Source organism: Stegostoma tigrinum, chromosome 7 (genome assembly GCF_030684315.1).
Source record: "Stegostoma tigrinum isolate sSteTig4 chromosome 7, sSteTig4.hap1, whole genome shotgun sequence".
Lineage (NCBI taxonomy): Eukaryota > Metazoa > Chordata > Chondrichthyes > Orectolobiformes > Stegostomatidae > Stegostoma > Stegostoma tigrinum.
This window is the reverse complement of record NC_081360.1, coordinates 58,647,140-58,670,585: the sequence shown is the minus strand read 5'-3', so window position 1 is coordinate 58,670,585 and position 23,446 is coordinate 58,647,140. Positions and strand designations below refer to the sequence as shown.

General features: G+C 41.9%; 1 protein-coding gene across 13 annotated transcripts in view; it reads left to right on the top strand.

Moving 5' to 3' along the window:
• The window catches only part of baz2ba (bromodomain adjacent to zinc finger domain, 2Ba), a 329,006-nt gene that overhangs the window by 263,506 nt on the left and 42,054 nt on the right, over positions 1–23,446 (top strand). For all 13 annotated transcript variants that reach the window (XM_059647301.1, XM_059647305.1, XM_059647303.1 and 10 more), the window contains 2 exons: positions 9,113–9,257; positions 13,712–14,391. In XM_059647301.1, coding sequence (XP_059503284.1) covers positions 9,113–9,257; positions 13,712–14,391 — 825 coding nt within the window. The remainder of the gene's footprint in view (positions 1–9,112; positions 9,258–13,711; positions 14,392–23,446) is intronic.

Sequence of the window (23,446 nt, the reverse complement as noted above, 5' to 3'; positions counted from 1 at the left end):
TTCAAGTAAGCATAAAGATGGCAAGGTAAGGGACCTTTGGATAACGAGGGAGGTTGTGAATTTAGTCAAAGGGAAAAAAGAAGCATATGTAAGGTTTAGGAAGATAAAATCAGTCAGGGTCTGTGACGAATATAAGGAAAGCGGGTAAGTACTCAAGCAGGGAATTAAGAAAGCAGGAAGGAGCCATGGAAAATAATCTTGGCAAGTAGCGTTAAGGAGAATCCAAAGGCATTCTATAGATACATTAGAATCAAGAGGATAATCAAAGAGAAGGTAGGACCACTCAACAATAAGGAGGGAACTTGTACTTGGAGGCGGACGCTGTGGATGACATCCTAAATTAGTTCTTTGCATCACTATTCATCAAGGAAAAGGTTATGGAGGGCAGTGAGATTGTGTGGAGCATGCTAATATGCTAGGACGTATTGAGATCAAGAAAGGAGTGATGTTGGGTCTCTTGAAGAGTATTAAAGTGGACAAGTCCCCAGGGCCCAACAGCATCTACCCCAGGTTATTAACGGAGGAAAGAGAGGAGATTTCTGGGGCCTAGACCAACATCTTTGTATCCTCGCTTTCCACTGGAGAGGTCCCGGAAGACTGGCGAGTAGCTAACATTGTTCCTCTGTTCAAGATGGGAAATAGGGATAATCTAGGACACGACAGACCAGTGAGTCTCGTATCCATGATTGGGAAGCAACTGGAGAGAATTCTTAAGGATAGTTTAAACGCATTTGGAAAAGCATGGTCTAATTAGCGACAGTCAGCATGGCTTTGTGCTGGGTAGGTCATGTCTTATTAAATTGGTTGAACTTTTCAAGGAGGTGATGAAAGTGATGGATGAGGGTAGAGCAGTGGACGTTGTTTACATGGATTTTAGTAAGGCTTTTGACAAGGTCCCTGATGATCGGCTCATCCAGAAGATTAAGATGCATGGGACCCACGGTGACTTGGCCATGTGGATTCAGAATTGGCTTGTCTGTAGGAGACGGAGGAAATGGTAGAAGGGTGTTTTTCAGGCTGCAGGTCCACGACTACTGGTGTTCCACATGGATCTGCACTGGGACCTCTGGTGTTGTGATATACATAAATGACTTAGATGAAAATGTAGATGGTTGGATTAGTAAGTTTGCAGACAATACAAAGATCTGTGGAGTTGCAGATGGTGTCGAAGTTTATCAAAGGATGCAGCAGGATGTAGATCAGTTGCAAATATGGGCAGAGAAATGGCACATAGAATTAAATCTTTGTCAGTGTTAAGTGCTGCATTTTGGGATATCAAATGTTAAGGAACAATATACAGTTAATGGCAGGACTCTGAACAGCATTGACATACAGAAGGATCTTGGGTTCAAGTCCATAGCTCTCTGAAAGTGGCCACGCAGGTAGATAGGGTAATAAAGAAAGCGTATGGCATGCTTGCCTTTATTGGTCAGGGAGTTGAGTACAAGAGTCAGGATGTCATGTTGCAGCTTTTCAGGACTTTGGTTCGGCCACATTAGAGTATTGTGCTCATTTCTGGTCGCTACGTTACAGGAATGATGTGGATGCTTTGGAGAGGATACAGAAGAGGTTTACCAGGCTGCTGCCTGGATTAGATGGTTTGAGCTTCAAGAAGAGGCTTGACAAACTAGGTTTTTTTTCTTTTAAATGGTGCAGGCTGGGGGAGACTCCATGCAGTCTATAAAGTTGTGAGATGCACCGATAGGGCTGACAGTCAGAATCTTTTTCCCAGAGTTGAAATGCCCAATGTTAGGGGCATGCATTTAAGGCAAGGGTAGAAAGTTCAAAGGAGACATGAGGGGCAAGTTTTTTTTTGAACACTGTGTGTGGTAGGAATCTGGAAATCACTGTCAGGTGTGGTGGTGGAAGAAGATACAATAAGGGCACTTAAGGGACTTTTAGATTAGCACATGAATATGCAAGGAATGGAGGGATGTGGACCAATGGCAGACAAAGGATTAGTTTCATTTGGGGCCATATTTGGCACAACATCTTGGGCCAAAGGGCCTGTTCCTATGCTGTACAGTTCTATAATCTATGACACATGTTTGGAATGTGCAGATGAGGTATGGCAATGCATTTTGTAGACAGTACACAGCTCCTGCCACTATACATTGTTGCTAGAAGGAGTGAATATTCAAGGTAATAAATGGGATGTCAATCGCAAGCAGCTCTTTCCTAGATCATGTTGAACGTCTTGAATATTGCTGAAGTTGCACTTATCCAAGCAAGTGGAAAAGTATTCCCTCACGCTCTGAGTTGTGCCTTGTAGATAGGTTCTCAGGACTCAGGAAGTGACTTGCTACAGAACTCCAAGCCTCTAATCTGTTATTGTGATCGCAGCATTTATATCGCTGGTCCAGTCCGGTTTCCAATCCATAATAACCCTCAGGATGTTGATAGTGGAGTATTCAACAATGCTAATGCCATTGCATGTCACAGGACAATGGTCATATTCCTCCTTTTTTGGAGATGACCTTTGCCTGGCTCTTGTAATGTGAATAATGCTTCTTAGCGGTCCAAGCTTTAATGTTGTCCATGCCATGCAACATTTGTACTGGTACTGTTTCATTAGATAAGGAGTCGCAAATTGTGCTGAACGTTACATAAACATCAGTGACCATGCTCACCTGTAAAACAGATGACTGCTGAAGATGGTTAGGTTGAATACGCTCAGTGGATTAGCCTGCAATAATGTCTTAGAGCTGTGATGGTTGACCCCCAACAACCATAGCCATCTTCCTTTGTACTAGGTATGACTCCAACCAACAGGGAATTTCCCAGTGATTCCCTTTGACTTAATTTTTCCTATGTCTCTGATGTTATTCTCCGTCAAATGCTGCCTTGATGTTAAAGGCAGTCTCTGAAGTACAGCTCATTTGTTCGTGTCTGACTAGTGGTAAAATAATGTCATGAGCTGAGTGAGCTTGGGAGAATCAAATGAGCAGAAGTGAGTAGATTATTGTTGAACTGGTGTGGTTACCAGCACTGTCAATGATACTTTCTGTTACTTTAATAATCGAGAGTGGATAGACGGGGCAGTATTTGGCTGCTTGTAGTTCGTCCTGCTTATTTTGGAAATAGTTTACATAGAACAGCACAGCACAGTATAGGCCCTTGGACCCACGATGTTGTGTTGACCTATTATCCTACTAAGATCAATCTACCCTGCATACCCTACATTTTACTGTCCTCCATGTGCCTATCCAAGAGGCGCTTAAAAGTTTCTAAAGTATCTGAATCCACTACCACTGCTGGCAGTGCATTCCACACGCCCATCACTTGCTGTGTGAAGAACTTATCTCTGACATCTCCCCTGTACCTTCCTCCAAACACCTTAAAATTATGTCTGCTCATAATAGTCATCCACCCTGGGAAAAAGCCTCTGACTTTCCACTAGTATTCTCTGACTATCTATGCCTCTCGTCGTTTAATACACCTCTATCAAGTCACCTCTCATCCTTCTTCGCTCCAATGAGAAAAGCCCGAGCTCCCTCAACCTTTCCTCATAAGACCTGCCCTTCAGTCCAGGCAGCATCCTGGTAAATCTCCTCTGCACCCTCTCTAAAGCTTCCACATCTTCCTTTAAAAATGTGACGAGAGCTGAACGCAGTATTCCAAGTGTGGTCTAACCAGAGTTTTATAGAGGCTGCAGCATAACCTCATGGCTTTTAAACCCAATTCCCCTGCCAATGAAAGCCAACATACCATGCGCCGCCTTTACAACCCTATCAACTTGGGTAGCAACTTTGAGGGATCTATGGATGTGGACCCCAAGATCCCGCTATTCTCCCAGACTGCCGAGAATCCTGCCATTAACCCTGTATTCTGCATTCAAATTCAACCTGCCAGGATGAATCACTTCACACTTTTCCAGGTTGAATTTGAATTCCATCTGCCATTTCTTTGCTCAGCTTTACATCCTGACAATGTGCCATTGTGACCTCCCAGCAGACCTCCACGCTGTCCAAATCGCCACCAACCTCCGTGTCATCGGCAAACTTACTAACCCACCGTTCCACTTCCTCATCCAAGTCATTTATAAAGATCACAAAGAGCAGAGGTCCCAGAACAGATCCCTGTGGGACACCACTTCACCGAGCTCCAGGCTGAATACTTTTCATCTACTACCACCCCTGTCTTCAATCTGTTCTGGGACCTCTGACCTTTGTGATCTTTATAAATGACTTGGATGAGGAAGTGGAACACTGGATTAGCATGTTTGCCGATGACACGAAGATTGGTGGAGCTTCGGACAGTGTGGAGGTCAGCTGGAGGTTACAGTGGCACATTGACGGGATATAGGGCTGAGCAAAGAAGTGGCACGTGGAATTCAACTTGGAAAAGTGTGAAGCGATTCACCCTGGAAGGTCGAATTTGAATGCAGAATACAGGGTTAGTGGCAGGATTCTCGGCAGTCTGGAGCCACAGTGGGATCTTGGGGTCCACATCCGTTGATACCCAAGTTGATAGAGTTGTAAAGAAGGCATATATTGTGTTGTCTTTCATTGGAAGGGGATTTGAGTTGAAGAGCCATGAGGTTATGCTGCAGCTCTATAAAACTCTAGTTAGACCACACTTCGAATATTGTGGTCAGTTCTGGTCGCCTCATTATAGAAAGGATGTGGAAGCTTTAGAGAGGGTGCAGAGGAGATTTACCAGGATGCTGCCTGGACTGGAGGGCAGGCCTTATGAGAAAAGGTTGAGCGAGCTAGGGCTTTTCTCATTGCAGCAAAGAAAGATGAGAGGTGACTTGATAGAGGTTTACAAGATGATGAGAGACATAGTTGGAGTGGATAGTCAGAGACCTTTTCCCAGGGCAGAAATGACTGTTATGAGCAGGCATAATTTTAAGGTGATTGGAGGAAGGTATGGGGAGATATCAGAGGTCGGTTCTTCTCACAGAGAATGGTGGGTGTGTGGAATGTGCTGCCGGCAGGGGTAGTGGAGCCTTTTAAGCGTCTCTTGGATAGGCACAGGGAGGATAGTAAAATGTAAGATATGCAGGGTAGCTTGATCTTAGTAGGATAATAGGTCGGTACAACATTGTGGGCTGAAGGGCCTGTACTGTGCTGTACTGTTCTATGTCACATCCTCAACAAATAAGGCTTGTGAGGCATGACCGTAAGCAGTTTTCCATGTAATTAGATTGATGCTCGTGTTAAACTGTTCTGAAACCTGTTTCGGAGCAATTGCCAGAATGTCATGGGGGCTCATTAGCCTTGATAAAATGGCTGGCAATATTGAGTACTGTGATAATACATGGAGTGAATCAAATTGGCTAAAGGCTACCATTCTGTAAAGTTGGGACTTGTGAATAGGTCTAGATGCCTCATCCACTCGATACTTCTGGCTGAAGATGGATGCAGATGTCTCAGCCCTGTTCTTCGCACTGGTTTGTTGGGCTCCACCATCATTGAAGATGGGGATGTTTAGGGAACTGTCTCCTCCAGTGAGTTGTTTAATTTTCCATCATCCCTCATGACTAGTTGTGGCAGGACTGCAGGATTAGATCTGACCTGTTGATTGTCAGATGATTTAGCTGTGCCTATTAAATGCTGAATGGCATACAATTAGTCCTGTGTTTCAGCTTTGCTAGGTTGACGACCAATATTTAGATATGCCTGATGCTGTATGCCTTCTGCACTGTTTATTTAATCAGGGTTCATCATATGTTAAGCCATGAGATTCAAGATAGTTGAATTCAGTTCCAGTGTTGATTGACACTGTGCCTCATTGATGCCCAGTCTTGATTCTCGATCTGTTTGAAATCAATTTCATACAACATGTCGGTCGTGCCACACACTGCAATGAAAGGTATCCTCAACGTGAAGGTAGGGCATTGCCACAAGGACTGTACAACAGTACAGTCTGTTGATACTGACATGGGCAGATGCATCTGCTGGATGCAGATTTGCTAGGATGAAGTGAAGTCAAGTCACTTTTCCCTGCTTGTTGATCCTCTGTACCTGCCAAAGGACAAGGCAAACAGCTGTGACCTTTAGAACTTAGCCAACTTGATCAGTACTGATACCAAGCCACTGCAATCCTCACATACTTGGAAGAATACTGATTTGACATTTTTTGGCAGAGAACGTTGGTAATCAGCAGGGTCTCCTTGCCCATGTTTGGAACCAACTTGTACGGCTGAATTCTTTTAATGAGACTTCGAAGCAGTTACATATAGTTGATTGTCTTGGTAGATCATTTCAGAGGGCATTTTAAGAGTCAATCAAATACTGTCGATCTAGAATCATATGCAGTGATTTACAGTTCAGGTGATAAAGCCAGATTTTCCTTCCCTAAAGGATAATAGTGAACCAGATGTGGTTTTACAACAATCCACAGTAGTTTCAAGATTACCTTTAGACTAGGTTTCTAAATCCAGATTTTTTTATTGGTCGGTTTCAATCCCATGCCCCACATCTTGTGCCTCTGGATTACTAGTCCAGAATAATACCACTTCCTCCCTGCCATTTTGGTTAGCTTACTCATGCAGGTGCTAACAGTCGACGCTGTAAGTCGTCAGAACGGCCACGTTGTGATATCAGGCAGCATGTAATTGATTTGCATTTTCTGGAGTCATTTTGATCCTTACACTTCAGTTGACACCCCACTCTTTTTTTGAACATACAGCAGGATGCCCTCCTCCTCCTAAATCCTGCCATGTTATTTCAAGGGTTTCATAAAATACTTTCAGAATTATGGCTGATTTCTGCTAGGTGCTGTGAATTGGTAGAATAGTTTTGTTGCTTGTGCTGCTTTGTAAAATTGCTGGAAGTCTGCAAGGTGCAGCTGATTTGTGCTGAAAGCCTGATTCTCACTCCAAGGTTTCTTTTCAGATCATTTTCTTCCACACCTGGCTGCTGTAGCGTCTGTCACTCTTGCCCTGCAACATGATGAGAAGAATTGGCCCAGGTGACATGTTAGCCAACCTTCTCAAAAAGAGAAGAATGGAAACTGCTCAGGGAGCATTTCTCCTACCGCAACCTAAACGAGGACAATATGAATTATATCCCCCATTCTGTAGTTAGTACCTTGCAGTCAAACTGCAGCCTCCAAGAAGATCATGAAGTTGTGATTGGCTGCAAGCTCCTTGCAAGATGGAACAAGGGTTAGCTGCAATCTCTTATAGGTGACTGTGCAAGGGAGGAGACTTATTCACTATAAGCTAAGGGAGGGGAATACCTTGCTGCTTTTTTTCCTGAGAGAAGTTGGAAAAAGTGTGTATTTTGTTTCACCGGGGACAGTATGTTGAATGCACTCAAGTTGCTTCATGGACACTGGATCAAAATTCAGAGATGGCTCTATCTGCTGATGCTCTTTGTGCATCCACAGTAGCAAAACCATCTCCAAATTAAATTTAAATAAAGTGTGTTAAGCTAACAAAAGTAAAAATGTAAACACAAAAAAATCAAGGAACGAGTGTATCATTGAAGAGGAAAAGAAGACTTTGTTTAAAGTAGATTTTTATTTTCATTTAAAATCAGTTTTATATTGCACATGCACACTCTGTTGAAAAGCAGTCGAGGTGAACGTGTTCAGTCAGAATTTATCATTGTGTTATAGGTGTCAGCATACAAAGATGTACCATAACTCTAAAGATGTCAAGTCTCTCAAGGTGCAGCAAGTGAGCAACCATACTGATTTAGGATGACACCCAGGCACCAAACAGCCCACTTAATTAGCACCCATCCATTATTCCCTTTATTACTCATGCAGCAGTGTGTAGCATCTATAAGATACACTGTACCATATAATCAGAGCCAAACTTATGACTTCTCCACCTGAAAGGATAAGGGCAGCAGATGCATTGGAGCATCACCAGCTGCTACAAGCAACACTTCATCCTGACTTGGAACTGTACCGTTGATTCTTCACTGTCACTTGTTCAAAATCTTGGAATTCCCTAAAAATCAAGCTAATGTTTCAAGTCTGGATGACACTTCTTCAGAGCTAATGTGAAGTGTTTTCTCTCATTGTTTCCTAAACTGTGTTGTACACAAAATAAACTGAGGGCTGATATGAGCTTTACTCTTGATGTCCATCCTACAGCAACCCATTTGACCTCCTGTTTCTCCCACACCACTGTCCACAATGCCAACCATCCACATCTGTTGTGGTTCTGACTTTGGCCTGTTGGGCATTCCATGTTCTCTTTGCTCTATTATTGTCGGCGTAAATTCTGTTACCTTAGCATTATTGTTTGATATTCCTTTCTAAAATGCCTCTCACTAAGTCTGACGGTCTCTCTCTCGGCCTCTCTCTCGGCCTCTCTCTCGGCCTCTCTCTCGGCCTCTCTCTCGGCCTCTCTCTCGGCCTCTCTCTCGGCCTCTCTCTCGGCCTCTCTCTCTCTCTCTCTCTCTCTCTGTGTGTCTCTCTCTGTCTATCTGTCTGTCTCTCTCTGTCTGTCTCTCTCTGTCTGTCTCTCTCTGTCTCTCTCTCTGTCTCTCTCTCTGTCTCTCTCTCTGTCTCTCTCTCTGTCTCTCTCTCTGTCTCTCTCTCTGTCTGTCTCTCTCTCTGTCTCTCTCTCTGTCTCTGTCTCTCTCTCTCTCTCTCTCTCTCTCTCTCTCTCTCTCTCTCTCTGCCTCTCTCTCTCTCTCTCTGCCTCTCTCTCTCTCTCTCTCTCTCTCGCTCTCTCTGTCTCTCTCTCTGTCTCTCTGTCTCTCTCTGTCTCTCCCTTCCCCCACACTCCCTCGCGTTCTCTTTCACTCTCACACTGGCATGCACTCTCGCTCTCGTGTTCTTTCACAAGCGCGTGCTCTGTCTCTTCCTCCCACCTACTTTTTAAGATTTAGCACTGTCTCCAAATAGTGCCTTCTTTGAATCCATATCCATTTTTCCAGTTACCCCATTGCCCAGATGTTTCTGTGTCAAATGCATTGTATAAATTTAAATTGTAGTATGCAAACCCATTGTAGTACACTGCAGCAGTTTGTTCTTACACTGTTTGTACTCGTCAAAATATTCTTGTCCTGTTAAGTGTTTATTGTGAAATATGGTCATAATGAGATTAAGCTGTAAAGTGCAAGTTTTGTAAACCTTGTTCAAGGGTGCAGAAATAATTTTAGTACTGAGGACATCATGGTTTATTAATATTTTATTTGCACAGCAACAAAGCCAGTACCGTAAGAAGTTGTTTGAAGCCTCTCATTCATTGCGTGCCATGACATTTGGCCAGGATCGCTATAAACGACGTTACTGGGTCCTTCCCCAGTGTGGAGGTGTTTTTATTGAAGGCATGGAAAGTGCAGAAGGTAAGGTGATGTAATCTTTTGACTACAATTTGCTATTTTACATTTTCATTTTACAGCATATTTAAGAGCAGAGCACTTAGGAAGTCAGTGACAGGTTTGTACAGAATCAGCATGGATTTTGAAAAGGGAAATCACACTTGACAAATGTAGTGGACGTTTTTAAGAATGTAACTCGTAGAATTGATCAAGGGGAGCCAGTGGATGTGGTTTATGGTCCCACATAAGAGATTAGCAAGTAAAATTGAAGGGCATGAGACTGGGAGTAGTGGGCTAGCATGGATGGAGAATTGGCAGATGGGAAACAAAGAGTGGGAATAATTTGTCTATATTCTGAGTTCAGGCAATGAATTGCAGGGCACTGCAAGGATCAGTGCTTAAAGCTTGGATATTCACAATATGTATTAATTATTTAAATGAGGGAACTATTTGGAATGCCTTCAAGTTTGCAGATGAAACTAAACTGAGTGGGAGGGCAAGCTGTGAGGAGGATGCAGAGATGCTTCAGTGTGCTTTGGACAAATTGAGTAAGTGAGCGAATGCATGGTAGATGCAGTACAATGTGGATAAATGAGAGGTTATCCACTTGGGTAGCATAAAAAGAAGGCAGATTATTATCAAAATGGTGATTAGATTGAGAAAGAGGGAGATACAATGAGATCTAGGTGTCTTTATATACTAATTACTGAAAGTATGCATGCTGGTGCAGCAGGCGGTGAGCAAGGCATATGTTATTTTGGCCTTTTTTAGGGTACTGGAGCAGGGATATTTTGCTGCAGTTGCACAGAGCTTTGGTGAGACCACACCTGGAACATTGTACTGTATGCAGGTTTGATCTCCTGATCCGAGGAAGGGTATTCTGCCTAATGGTGGTTTATCAAACTGATTCTGATTTCTTCCTGGGCCACAAATGATAAACTCATTCATGTATGATACCAATAGTCTCTGTCCCAATTTCACATTTACCAACAGTCTTCCATGCTTTATTGTTGACTATCACGTCATCCGTTTGGCTGCAATACAAAAATAACAATCAGCACAAAATAAATATTACAATCAGGAGTGTAATTTAAACCAGACTGTATTGCATGCCTATTCAACTAATCACCCTTCTGCTTCTTTATTGCCTTTCTTCTATGCGATTATATTGATTCTAATGCTCCCATGAATTGTTACTACAGTGGTTGCACCAGGGCTGTCGCAAGCTACAGATTTTCAGCGAAAGAGACTGTAGGTGAAATTGGAGGGTGACTTTGAGTAACTCTGGTGCCTGGCCTTAGACTGCCCTTTCTTAGCATTGGTGCATACAATCTGGGTTGGCTGGCTGATGGATAACAGCAAGGGCACTAATGTAAGGGCAGCTGTGGCTCATGATGACTATCATCCTGAGAGAGGACAGCCAGGTCAGTGTTCCATGGAACTACTGCCATTTCTTTTGGCCAGAACTTGAACTACCCTTTTGCCTGTTACAGGAAAGATGGCTGAACTGCTATGGTACACTGCAATCATGATAGCAAGCTACAGTTGGGTGCAGGGCATTGATATTTCATTGCAGCACTCACTCTTGAGGTGGTATCTGTGGTGGAACCTGAAACATTAACATTTAACACTGTATCATGGTTTAGCCCATGAGTGAATTGATGAAGTTAACCACCAGTTTTATACTGGAAAGGTTGTGCTCTGAGTTGTCCTCATGGCCACGGAAGATTAGGTATGAGGATACCTTCACCTTCAACAAATTCAGTCATGCTGTAGACCATGGTTTCAACAATGACCCTCTGATACTAACTGAAATAGTCTCTGCCATGGACGTTAGAACATGCTAGCCTGTTGTCCCACTATTTGTTAATTTCTGCTACATCCAGTTGCACAATACTTTGGCTTGCAAGAGAGAGGGAACTGTCAGTGAATGTGGTCCAGTAAATTTGGATGGTTGTTATGTTTGAATAGCTGACACAATGTCAAGACATGAAACCAGGGTCTGAGAATTAAAACAGTGCTAAGTATGAGAAGCTGAGGTGAAGTTATAAATATGAAGTTTTGAAATCTGATTGATAGCGATTGTTGGCAGCTGAGAAATGTGGTGTGGTGAAAGGAGCAATGTGGTTGAGACAATAGTGCAGTTAGTCAGATGTGACATTTGAAAGTGCACGCACTTATGTTGATAATTTGCCTGAGGTCATTAAACTTCTTATGATCCACTATTCAGTCTATGAGGCTGACCAATTCACATTGACCCTGGCAGCTATTCATTTTCCCTGCCTTTTTCCAATGGGCCCTTCCAATCATAGGATGATTGAGGCCCTAAAGTGACTAATTAAACGTTACTTGAGGACTTCACTACTCTTGCATTGCCGTAATATAGTGGCCACTTAAGACTGGCAACAGTAGGAAGGCCCAAAAACAAAGTTGCTGGAAAAGCTCAGCAGGTCTGGCAGCATCTGTGGAGGAGAAAACAAGAGTTAACGTTTTGGGTCCGGTGACCCTTCCTGATAGTGGGAAGGCTATTGGTGAAGGGTAGGGTGGAAGAGGAAGTGACACTATTGTGGGCCATGACCAACCAGTGTGTTTTCCTGCATGACCTCTGAAGCTACTGCCTCAACTCTTGCCGAACCATGGTCTACAGTATGACTGAATGACATTGTCCAAATTGGCCATCAGCTCAAGTGCACCATTTCCTAACATTGAGTTTGTTGAGGTTGCCTGTAGCATATTACCACTACAAGGGTTAGCAAGAACTGCAGATGCTGGATCTCATGCAGAGATAATAAGAACTGCAGATGCAGTTTTCTGAAGAAGGATCCTGACCCGAAACTTCAACTTTCCTCCTCCTCTGATGCTGCCTGGCCTGCTGTGTTCCTCTAGCTCCACACTGTGTTACCATGACAAAGGCAGGCCTTTTCAAAAAAATTTTTAAGCAACATTCTTCTGAAAATGAGGGAAATAAGCAGTACATTACCCCACCACCACTTTTTGCTTTATGCTGTAAGAAAACACAACAACTTGGTGTACGCTGAACATTGCACAAACAGCAATGACATTAATTTGTGGATTTCACTTTTATTTTGACAAATGTTAAATATAAGTAGTAAAAGCTCTTAGCATCTTAAAACCAATCAGTGGATCACCTGAGCAGCTGCATATCAATGTGTCATCCATGGCTAAGTTGTCAGTCCTGTCGCATTTGATTCAAAAGCTTTTGGGTTCAGAGACTTGAATAGAAAACCTCGGCGAAGGACCCTATTCGGCTTGTCATATTTCTACTGAAGTAGAAGTGTTGTATCGACAATGACTGCAGCTTTAGAAAGATGTGATTTGCTGTAATGTGCTTTGGGATATCCAATGATTTTGTAAAGCACCATATGAATTCATTTTTAAATAGAAGTTATGCACATTCTCCTTCAGACTTTTTAAAAAATGTGAGGGGTGGCTGGGAGTTTTAAACATGTTAAAACTTGACATTGGCGGTATTGAAATAGAAGGGATAAACTAATTAACCATGACTTCATTAGCTATGTAAATCTAGGTCATGTGCTAGTCATAAGACTGACCAGTTTTGTTAGTTTTTGAGTCAACATTCTCCATGATAGAGCCACAAAGGTAAGGACTAAAATTCTTTTGGAGGGAAGGAGGAGCTATAATGTAATTTGTGCGAGAGACGATTCCCTGCAACAGGAAATAACTTCTTTTTGATTGCAGAATGTTCCTGAAATCCCTGCACTTCTAGTTGAACTATGAACCAGTTTGTTTACGAGTCTTGAGGCTTATCATGAGTAATACTCCTCCTGAGTTAACCTGAACTTCAATACTGTTGAGCATTCCTCCAAATTATATTTTGTGTTCAGTGCTTTAGCTCTGGAAGATAGTGGAGCAAGGAAGAATTACAATGCTTATTTTGATTTCAGCCTGCTCTTTTTAGTCAAGAAACTAAAGTGATGCATAACTGGAGGGAAGACCATTCTTAGATTGAGATGCAGTTGGGAGAATTTTGTTAAAAGGGAGTTTCTTCTTTAGATTTTGTCTTCAGTAATTCAGGTCTGAGGAATGATTATTGGCTACACATATCACTTAATCTTGTTGAAATTCCCTTGACCACTTTGTTGGCCGTCCCCTATACGTGGTTATGCAGGAGCCACAGAGTACATGACTTGATGATGGATGACTCTTCATGGGAGCCAGTGAATTGTTCACATCTGCAATGCCCTATGAAGCAGTTCAGTCAGATTTAAGTATGCAATGTTAGATTGGTCATGTGAACAATTTACAGATGTAGATGTTAGTTTACATCTTTTTATCCCCCTCTATCATTTCATGTAAGTCTTTGACCATGTTTAAAATGTAATGTGGACCTGAAAGCTTAGTGTTGTTTATAATGGTGCTTAACCCTTCTACTATATCAATACTTAATGTAAATATGCAGTATTTTGAATTGTGCGTAAACTAATTTACTATTTCAGGTTCTGAGGAGATGGCAAAAGAGAGAGAAAAATTAAAAAACGCCAACAATTTACAGATCAAGGAAGAGCCTTCCGAGCCACCCGAAGACAAAATGAGCAATTCTTGTTCAACGACCAACTGTGATGATTTGTGCAAAAGTGATTCAAAAGGGAAAAATAGCACTAACCTGTTCTTGCAAAAGCCAGGTTCTTTTTCTAAACTGAGTAAGCTGTTAGAGGTAGCTAAGATGCCTCCTGAATCAGACTTTATCACTCAGAAGCAAAATGTGAACCAAGTAATTGCCACTCCATCATCATCTCCTAGTCATTGTAACTCTCAGAACTCCATCACAAATTCCCAGCTAACAATTCAGTCTGGAAACACAGAAAAGATAGACTCCTGTGCAAACTTCTTTAACCCACTGATAACTTCTACAGGGAAACTATACAATTCTCCTTTACTTCAAAATGACCAGTTGCTGAAAGTACTCACAGAGAAGGGTGGACAGTGGTTCAGCCTCTTACCAAGAATGCCTTGTGATGAATCTTCCATCACCTGTACATACGTGCCTCCAACCTCCTCACAGCAAATGGCACAATCTCAATTTAATTCCCAGTCTTCATCCTCATCTCCATTTCTGGGTTCAGGATCCCTGCAGAATCCACTGGGACTCAATCCTTTTGCATTATCAGCACTGCAGGTATGTATTCTTTATTTCTGCTTATGTAACTTATATCTTAAACTGCTACAAAAATAGAAATTGCTGGAAAAGCTCAATGGGTCTGGCAGCATCTGTGGAGAGAAATCAGAGTTGACGTTTCAGCTTGAGTGACCATTCCTGAGAACTCCACAGATACTGCCAGGTCTGTTGATCTTTTCCAGCAATTTCTGTTTCTGTTTCTGTTTCTGAGTTACAACATCCACAGTTCTTTCAGTTTTTATCTTAAACAGCTAGTTGACTTACAGAGAAAAATAATCTATTTCATGTTTTTCAATTCTAAAACTCTATTTTGTGCATCTAATGTTGAAAACTGTTTTAGAAATGTAATTAATTTTATTACTTAAAATCAGAAAGGGTTTATCAACGTCTATTATATGTCCCATGTACTATTTGCTATTTTTTAAATAAAATGCCATGCCTATTTTGTCAACGTTTCTCTAAACAGTGTACTGGGAAGACGTTTTTCCTCAGAAAAGTCCTCATCTAAGATTCCTGTTCTCTCCTGGTTGTTACCAGGAGCTCATTATTTAGAGAATAATTAAGGAGGACCTGCGTTATTTTAGTTCACTACTTTATAAGGCCATTGGGAATTTGTTATTCTTGGTATTCTTGCAAAGCAGAAAGAAATGTCTTGAAATTTTATTTTGAGCAAATCACGATGTAGATGTGGAAAAATTAAACATTTTATTTTATATCTAACTTTATCCATAGATTAATTCTAATGTATCTTGACCAGGAATAAAGTCCCACTTTAAATGTACAGTACTTTTTTTTAAACAGAGAATTCATTCAAGAATAGATTGGATATCATCTTATCGATTAGTTGACCAGGCAAGGAATGTTGTGTCCTTACATTCCTTCACTTTTTGCTTACAAATGCCATTTGATGAGATTTGGAAGAAAAAATAGAGACCGAAGAACACCTTATAATGGTGTGACATACATACCTTTTGCAATGGTTTTGATCAGATGTGCTTTTTATTTTCTAATATTTTTGCTCACTGTCAGTTTTTCACAGAATTTTTCATTTCCAAGGTTGTCCCCATATTTTGGCAATATTGCTGAGGTGAAATCTGTTGCTCAACCCTTATTGTTGTTGAGAATGGCATTGGTGAAGTAGAGTTTTGAACTACTGTTGTCTGTGTGATGTAGATGTGTCCACAATGCTGTTTTGGAAGAAATTCCAAGACTTTGATCCCAGAACAATGAAGGAACATCTATATTGTTTAAAGCCAGGATAGTGTGTTTTCAAGAAGTGGTGTCCCATACATTTTTTACCTTTGTCATCCTAAGTGATAGGGGTCGTGGATGTGAAAAGTGCTGTCAACGTTGTCATGGCCAGTGCCGTCTTGGCACATTATAGGTGGTAAACATTGTTGCCAGTGTGTCGATGGTGCTTCTGACTTGCTGTGACAGCAACAGTATTTCTGTGATTTGGTTCAGTGTCATTCCTGGCCAGTGGTAGCCCCAGGATGTTAGTGTGGCATTCAACAATGGTAATATCATAGGTTGTCAAGGGGAGACAGTTAAAGAGTGACACTAGTAGCATAAATATTATTTACAGTTAATATTTTGTTTTTCTACTTTGCATAAAAGGGACTGACCTAATCTGATCAACTATAGTTTGGGTGCAATTGACACTAAGGTTTGGCTTGAAAACATCAGTTCCTCACGGGAGCTAACATGTTTTTAGAGGTTCACATAAGAACCAGAGTAAGCTTCTCTACTAATTTTCCATTTGTGATTATGATCCCTATTTCAGCGCATCTTGCCCACAAAAATCTTTTTTTTTGGCGTTTTGGTCCCATTCTCATTAGACAGCTAATGATCCTACTTTGTTTGCCTTCTCATAAGTTGTTTGACATAATAAATGATTTCATCTTCACATATTCTGCTCCCTCTTTAATTCAGACTTTTTCAACCCTTCCTGAAAAGGACTGCCTTAAAACAATAAAATATTGGAGCAGAATTGGGCCATTCAGTTCATTGAGTATGCTCTGCCATTTGATATTGGCTGATAGGTTGCTCAACCCCATTCCCCTGCCTTTTTCCCATAATCCTTAATCCCCTTACCAATGAAAGATTTTTCTCTGCCTTAAATGTAGTCAATGACTTAGACTCCATAGCCATCTGTGGCAGTGATTTCCACTGATTAACCACCTTCTGGCTGAAGAAATTCTTCCTTATCTCTGTTCTAAAGGGTCATCCCTTCATTTGAAGGCTTTGCACTCAGTTCCTGGTCTTTCCTACTAGTAGAAAATATCTTCTCTGTGTCCACTCTATCCAGGCCTCTCGTGTTCTCTAATTTTCAATGAGATCCCTCTTCTTTCTTCTAAATTCCATCGAGTACAGACCTAGAGTCCTCAACCGCCTTCGTATGACCTCTTTATTTCAGCATCATTCTCGTAAACCTCTTCTGAATGCCCTCCAATCCCAGCACATTCTTCCTTAGATTCAGGACCCAAAACTGCTTGTAATATTCAAAATGTGGTCTGACCACAGCCTTATATAGCCTCAGCGCACACATCTCCTCTTGTATTCTAGCCCTCTTGAAATGAATGCAAACATTGCATTTGCCCTCCTTACTGCTAACTGAACCTGCGTGTTAACCTTGAGAATCCTCAACTAGGACTCCCTTTGTGCGTCCGACTTCCAAAGCCTTTTCCCCTTTTTAGAAAATAGCCTATGCCTCTTCTTACTACCAAAGTGCATAACTTTATACTTTTCCACATTGCCGCCACACTGCCTGATCTCCTCAATTGTCTAAGTCCTTGTGCAGCCTCCCACATCATCAACATTACCTCTTCCTCCAGCTACCTTTGTGTCACCTGCGAACTTAGAAACAGTGCCCTCAGTTCCTTCATCCAGATCGACAGTAGTCACCTGAAGAACTCAGTTAGTCACTGGCTACCATCCTGGAAAATACTCTTGTACACCCATTATGCTTTCTGCCAGTCAGCCAATCCTCTGTTCATGCGAGGACCTTACCTCTAGCACCATGGATTGTTATCTTATAACCTCCTGTGTGGCACCTTGTCAAAGGCCTTCTGGAAATCCAAATATATCACACACTAGCTTTCCTTTGTCTAACCTGCTCAGTGTCTCCTCAAATAATTCTAACAGATTTGGCAGGCATGACTTTCCCTTAATGAAGCAAGCTGACTCAGCCCTGTTTTTCCCATATACTTTAATGTACTCTGCAGTCTACTCCTTAACAATGGACTCCTAAAATCTTATGAGACTGAGGTCAGGCTAACTAACCTTTCATTTCCTGTCTTCTGCCCACCTCCTTTCTTAAACAGGAATGTGAAATTAGCAATTTTTCAGCTCTCTGGGACTCCCTGACTCCAGTGATTCCTGAAACATCACCAATTCCTCTACGATATCCTCAGTTGTTTCCTCCAGATCTTCGGGTGTAGTCCAATCAGTCTAGGTGATTTATCCACTTTCAGAACCTCTAGCTTTCTCAGCATCTTCTCCTCAGTGATGGCTGTTAGGCTCACCTCTATCCCCTGACTCTGTTGAAGTTCTGGTAAGCTGCTGGTGTCTTCCACTGTGAAGACTGATGCAAAGTACCTATTCAGTTCCTCCACCATTTTATTGTTCCCCGTTACTACTTCTCCAGCCTCATTTTCCAGTGGTCCAATGTCTACTCTTGCTTTTTAGATACCTGTAAAAAGAAATTCTTGCAATCTTCTTTTATATTACTACCTAGATGAGCACCATATTTTGTCTTCTTTCCCCACTTTTTTTTTCCCGTTGTCCTCTGCTGGTTTTTAAAGGCTATGCAATCCTCTGACTTCCCACTAAACCTCACCACATCGTATGCAGTAGAGACACAGTACAGAGGCTCATCCCAAAGAAAAGAAAAATTATCCAGGGTGGGATTAGACAGCCATGGCTGACAAAGGAATCAGGAAATATATCAAAGAAAAAGGGACAGCCTATAAAGTGGCCAAGAGCACTGGGAAGTCAGAAGATTGGGAAGGCTACAGAAACAAACAGAGGATAACAAAGAGAGCAATAAGGAAGGAGAGGATCAAATGTGAAGGTAGGCTAGCTAGTAATATTAGAAATGATAGTAAAAGCTTCTTTCGATACTTAAGAAACAAACGAGAGGCAAAAGTAGATATTGGGCCGTTCCAAATTGATGCTGAAAGGCTAGTGATGGGAGATAAGGAAATAGCTAAAGAACTTAATAAGTACTTTGCAAGAGTCTTCACAGTGGAAGACATGAGTAGTATGCCAATAATTAGGGAGAGCCAGGGGGCAGAGTTGAGTGTGGTAGGCATTACAAAAGAGAAAGTGCTAGAAGAGCTAAAAGGTCTAAAAATTGATAAATATCCTGGCCCCGATGGTCTACATCCTAGAGTTCTGAGGGAGGTGGCTGAGGAAATAGCGGAGGCTTTGGTCGTGATCTTTCAAAAGTCACTGGAGTCAGGGAAAGTCCCAGATGATTGGAAAATTGCCGTTGTAACCCCCTTGTTTAAGAAAGGATCAAGGCAAAAGTTGGAAAATTATACGCTGATTAGCCTAACCTCAGTAGTTGGTAAAATTCTAGAATCCATTGTCAAGGATGACATTTCTAAATTCCTGGAAGTGCAGGGTCAGATTAGAACAAGTCAGCATGGATTTAGTAAGGGGAGGTTGTGCCTGACAAACCTGTTAGAATTCTTTGAAGAGGTAACAAGTATGTTAGACCAGGGAAACCCAGGAGATGTTGTCTATCTAGACTTCCAAAAGGCCTTTGATAAGGTGCCTCACGGAATGCTGCTGAGCAAGGTGAGGGCCCATGGTGTTCGAAGTGAGCTACTGGCTTGGATTGAGGATTGGCTGTCTGACAGAAGGCAGAGAGTTGGGATAAAAGGCTCTTTTTCAAAATGGCAACCAGTGACGAGTGGTGTCCCGCAGGGTTCAGTGTTGGGGCCGCAGCTGTTCACCTTATACCTTAATGATCTGGATGAAGCGACTGGGGGCATTCTGGCGCAGTTTGTTGATGATACGAAGATAGGTGGACAGGCAGGTAGTACTGCGGAGGTGGGGAGGTTGCAGAAAGATTTAGACAGTTTAGGAGAGTGGTCCAGGAAATGGCTGATGAAATTCAATGTGAATAAATGTGAGTTTTTGCACTTTGGAAAAAAGAATACAGGCATGGTCTATTTTCTAAATGGTGAGAAAATTCGCAAAGCAGAAGTACAAAGGGATCTGGACGTGCTGTTCCAGGATTCTCTAAAAGTTAAGTTGCAGGTCAAGTCCATGATTAAGAAAGCAAATGTAATGTTGTCGTTTATCTCAAGAGGGTTGGAATGTAAAAGCAGTGATGTGCTTCTGAGACTTTACAAAGCTCAAGTTAGGCCCCATTTAGAATACCGTGTCCAATTTTGGACCCCACACCTCAGGAAGGACATACTAGCCCTGGAGCGTGTCCAGCAGAGATTCACACGGATGATCCCTGGAATTGTAGGTTTAATGTATGATGAACGGCTAAGGATCCTGGGATTGCACTCGTTAGAGTTTAGAAGGTTGAGGGGAGATCTAATAGAAACTTACAAGATAATGTATGGTTTAGAAGGGGTGGATGCTAGGAAGTTGTTTCCGTTAGGCAGGGAGACTAGGACCTGTGGGCACAGCTTTAAAATTAGAGGGGGTAAATTTAAAACTGAAATGAGACGACATTTCTTCAGCCAGAGAGTGGTGGGCTTGTGGAATTCATTGCCACGGAGTGCAGTGGAGGCCGAGACGTTGGATGCCTTCAAGGCAGAGATCAACAAATTCTTGATCTTAGAAGAAATCAAGGGCTATGGGGAGAGTGCAGGGAAGTGGAGTTGAAATGCCCATCAGCCATGATTTAAATGGCAGAGTGGACTTGATGGGCCGAAAGGCCTTACTTCCACTCCTGTGTTTTATGGTCTTATGCTTTCTCTTTTGCTCTTATGCTGTTCCTGACTTCCCTTGACAGCCACGATTGCCTTGTTCTTCCCTTCGTATGTTTCTTCTTCCTTTGGCTGAATTTCTGCTGTGCCTTCACTTTGCCCCCAGAAGCTCCTGCCACTGTTATTGTTGTTTGGACCCCTTCCAATCAATCCTGCCAGCTCCTGTCTTATGTCTTTGTCGTTACCATTACTCCATTGTAACACTATTTTGTCTGATTCCAGCTTCTTAGAATTCACCCTGCAGGGTGAATTCTATCATTATGGTCACTGCCCCTGAGGATTCCTACACTTTGAGCTCCATTATTAAGTCTGTCTTATTACACGTCACGAAATCCAGAATTGCCTGCTTCCTGGTGGGCTTTACCACAAGCTGTCCAAAGAAATCATTTTGTAACATTCCACATGTTCCTTTTTATTAAGACCCATTACCAGCCTGATTTTCCCACTTGAACTACATGATGAAGTTCCCACGATTATTGTAATAGTTCCTTTCTTACGTGCCATTTCCATCTCCACTTTTTTCTGTCTGCCTTCCTAATTATTGCTGAGACCCCTGTTCTCAACGCCCATTAAGATCTTACCTTGGTTACTTAACTCTACCCACACAGATCTCAACTCTTTATTACTGCTTGCCATTGATTTAATTTCATTGCTTATTGACAAGGCAACCCTGACCTGTCTAACTGTCCTTTTTGCTTGAACCTGTGTCCTTCGATATTTAGTTCCCAGTATTGCTCCCCTTGCAACCACATCCCTGTGATATCTGCCAATTTCAATCTGCAATACAGGCTCATTTACCTTGTTTTGTGTACTATTTAAGTATAACACCCTCAGTCCTGTATTGACTGTCTCCTTTTTCATAGATTTCCTGTTATCTTCTGTGCCTGAAGTTAGATTCCTGACCTATTCCATACTCTGACCAATTATTGGTTTTTGAACTTTAATAATCTCTACTGAGCCCCTTACCCCCTTAACTTTGTCCATAATTTTCAGTGCAAGTGAACCTTGCCCCAACCCACTATTTAGTTTAGAGCCCTGGTTGTATGATTCACTGGGACTCTGGATCTAGCATGATTCAGATGGAATCTGTCCGGTCAGAACACCCCCTTCCTTCCCTCGTATTAGTGCCAAATTCCTATGAATTTAAACCCGTTTCTCCCGCACAAATCTTTTGAACCATGCATTTACTTTTTTTTTAAAACCCTATACAAATTTGTTTGTGGTTTAGTAGTATTCCAGAGATTATTGCCATTTTTAGCTCTGCTTTTTCATTTCACCCCTGGCTGCACATTTTCCCTCGCACCACCTGTTTCCTCTTTGAACTATATTGTTGGTACCCATGTGGACCACGACAACTGCATCTTTTCCCTCCCATCCTAAGCTCTTCTGCAGCCCAGATGAGATGTCCTAAATCCAGATACCAGCCAGACAACACAACCTTTGTGACTCTCGGTCTTGGTCACAGGAAGCAGCATCTATTCTCTTGACTACACTATCCTCAACTAGAACTATATTGTTCTGTTCCCTCTTGAATGGCTCTCTGTACCACGATGCTAATGTTAGACAAGCTCAAGGCCTGAGGTTCTTCCGGCATTACTTTCTGAATCCCCCTACCTACTTCACTTGTAGTCATACCCTCCTACCCTTGACTCCGATTGTATTTGGGGTTGTTAATCTAAGAGGTATGACTGTATCCTGAAACACAGCATCCAGGAAACTCTGAGCCATAATTCCTTAAGCAACCGACACTTGCTGCAGATGTGGTCCCTGTGAAACATAGTAGAGTCCACCAGCTCCCACATTGTGCAGCAACACGTTGGCTGACCCTGCATCTCTCTCTTATTTTCTTACCTCTTAATCTGATTTCTAAAACATTCTTCTTGGTCTTTGCATTTGCAACCTGTAAATATTTCCCCTGTTTACCTTCATTCTGAAAGTAACCAATAATAGTCAAATTATGAGTTAGCACCCACAATGAACTTAGGCATTACCTGTGATACCATTTTTTTGTGCTGGACCCCTGATGCTCTACTTCAATTTATCCTGATTGAAGAAAACATCTTACAAGCTATGAATGAAAACAACAAGCAAACTGCAACAAAAACATAAACAGAAATTGCTGGAAAAGCTCAGCAGGTCTGGCAGCATCTGTGGAGAAAAATCAGAGTTAATGTTTCAAGTTAAGTGACTCTTCCTCAGAAGCAAAAGCACTTCTTCCCTTCTCTACTGAATTCCCACACTGCTTACAGATTCGCCAAACTATACACTGTCACTGCATGGCACCTCTACTTTTCCAACCAAGCGAAGCTGACTACTGCTTTCAATAGACCGTCTCTTAAATAGAGCTGAGATGACTATACTAGTTAAGGTTCAGTAGTAATCAACACTTCTTAAGGCCCATAACTGTCCCTCAGTCAGCTGAGACAGCTATCTTATTAACCTTTTCACTAGACGCAGAATTTTAATCTTCTAAAATGGAAGAAGAAAAGGACGATTTACTTGTTCTGTTCCCAAGCTGCCTCCAATTCCCTAAACTATCTGCTTATTCTGGCTGTGTTTCCCTCCGGATGTGATCTCTCCTTCCTGGCCATGTGAAGCTTGCTTGCTTGTCAACTTGCAGACTTATAGCTCATTTCCAACCTTCTTTTCCTTGAATGTGTTGTTTTCATCTTTCACATAACTCCATGTTTAGCGGCATCCATCAGGTTTTAGTTTGTGCGAAGGCATTAAGATGACCCTAATTCATAGTTACAAAAGATTTCCAATTTGACAACGACTCTGATGTTTTATCTGTCTGAGTCCTACAATCAATTACACCAGTGTTATGCAAAATAAACTGCTGGCTGTTCACTACTGTGGCCGCAATGACACCATTGCCTTTCTGGCCTTAAATTGGATTTACCACGTTAAATCTAAAATACTCACCTTGAACTGTTTCCTTGCTTGCTTAACCATTTTTTGCAGCCTTACCCACTTTCTAACTGTTTGATGCTCAGGAAGTATATTCTTGATATCCCCTGCTTATCCCTCTTTTTCTTTTAGAGCTTTGAAACCAGCACGTTAAATTAAACTTTGTCATTCCCTTCTGTGCCATGGTGTTC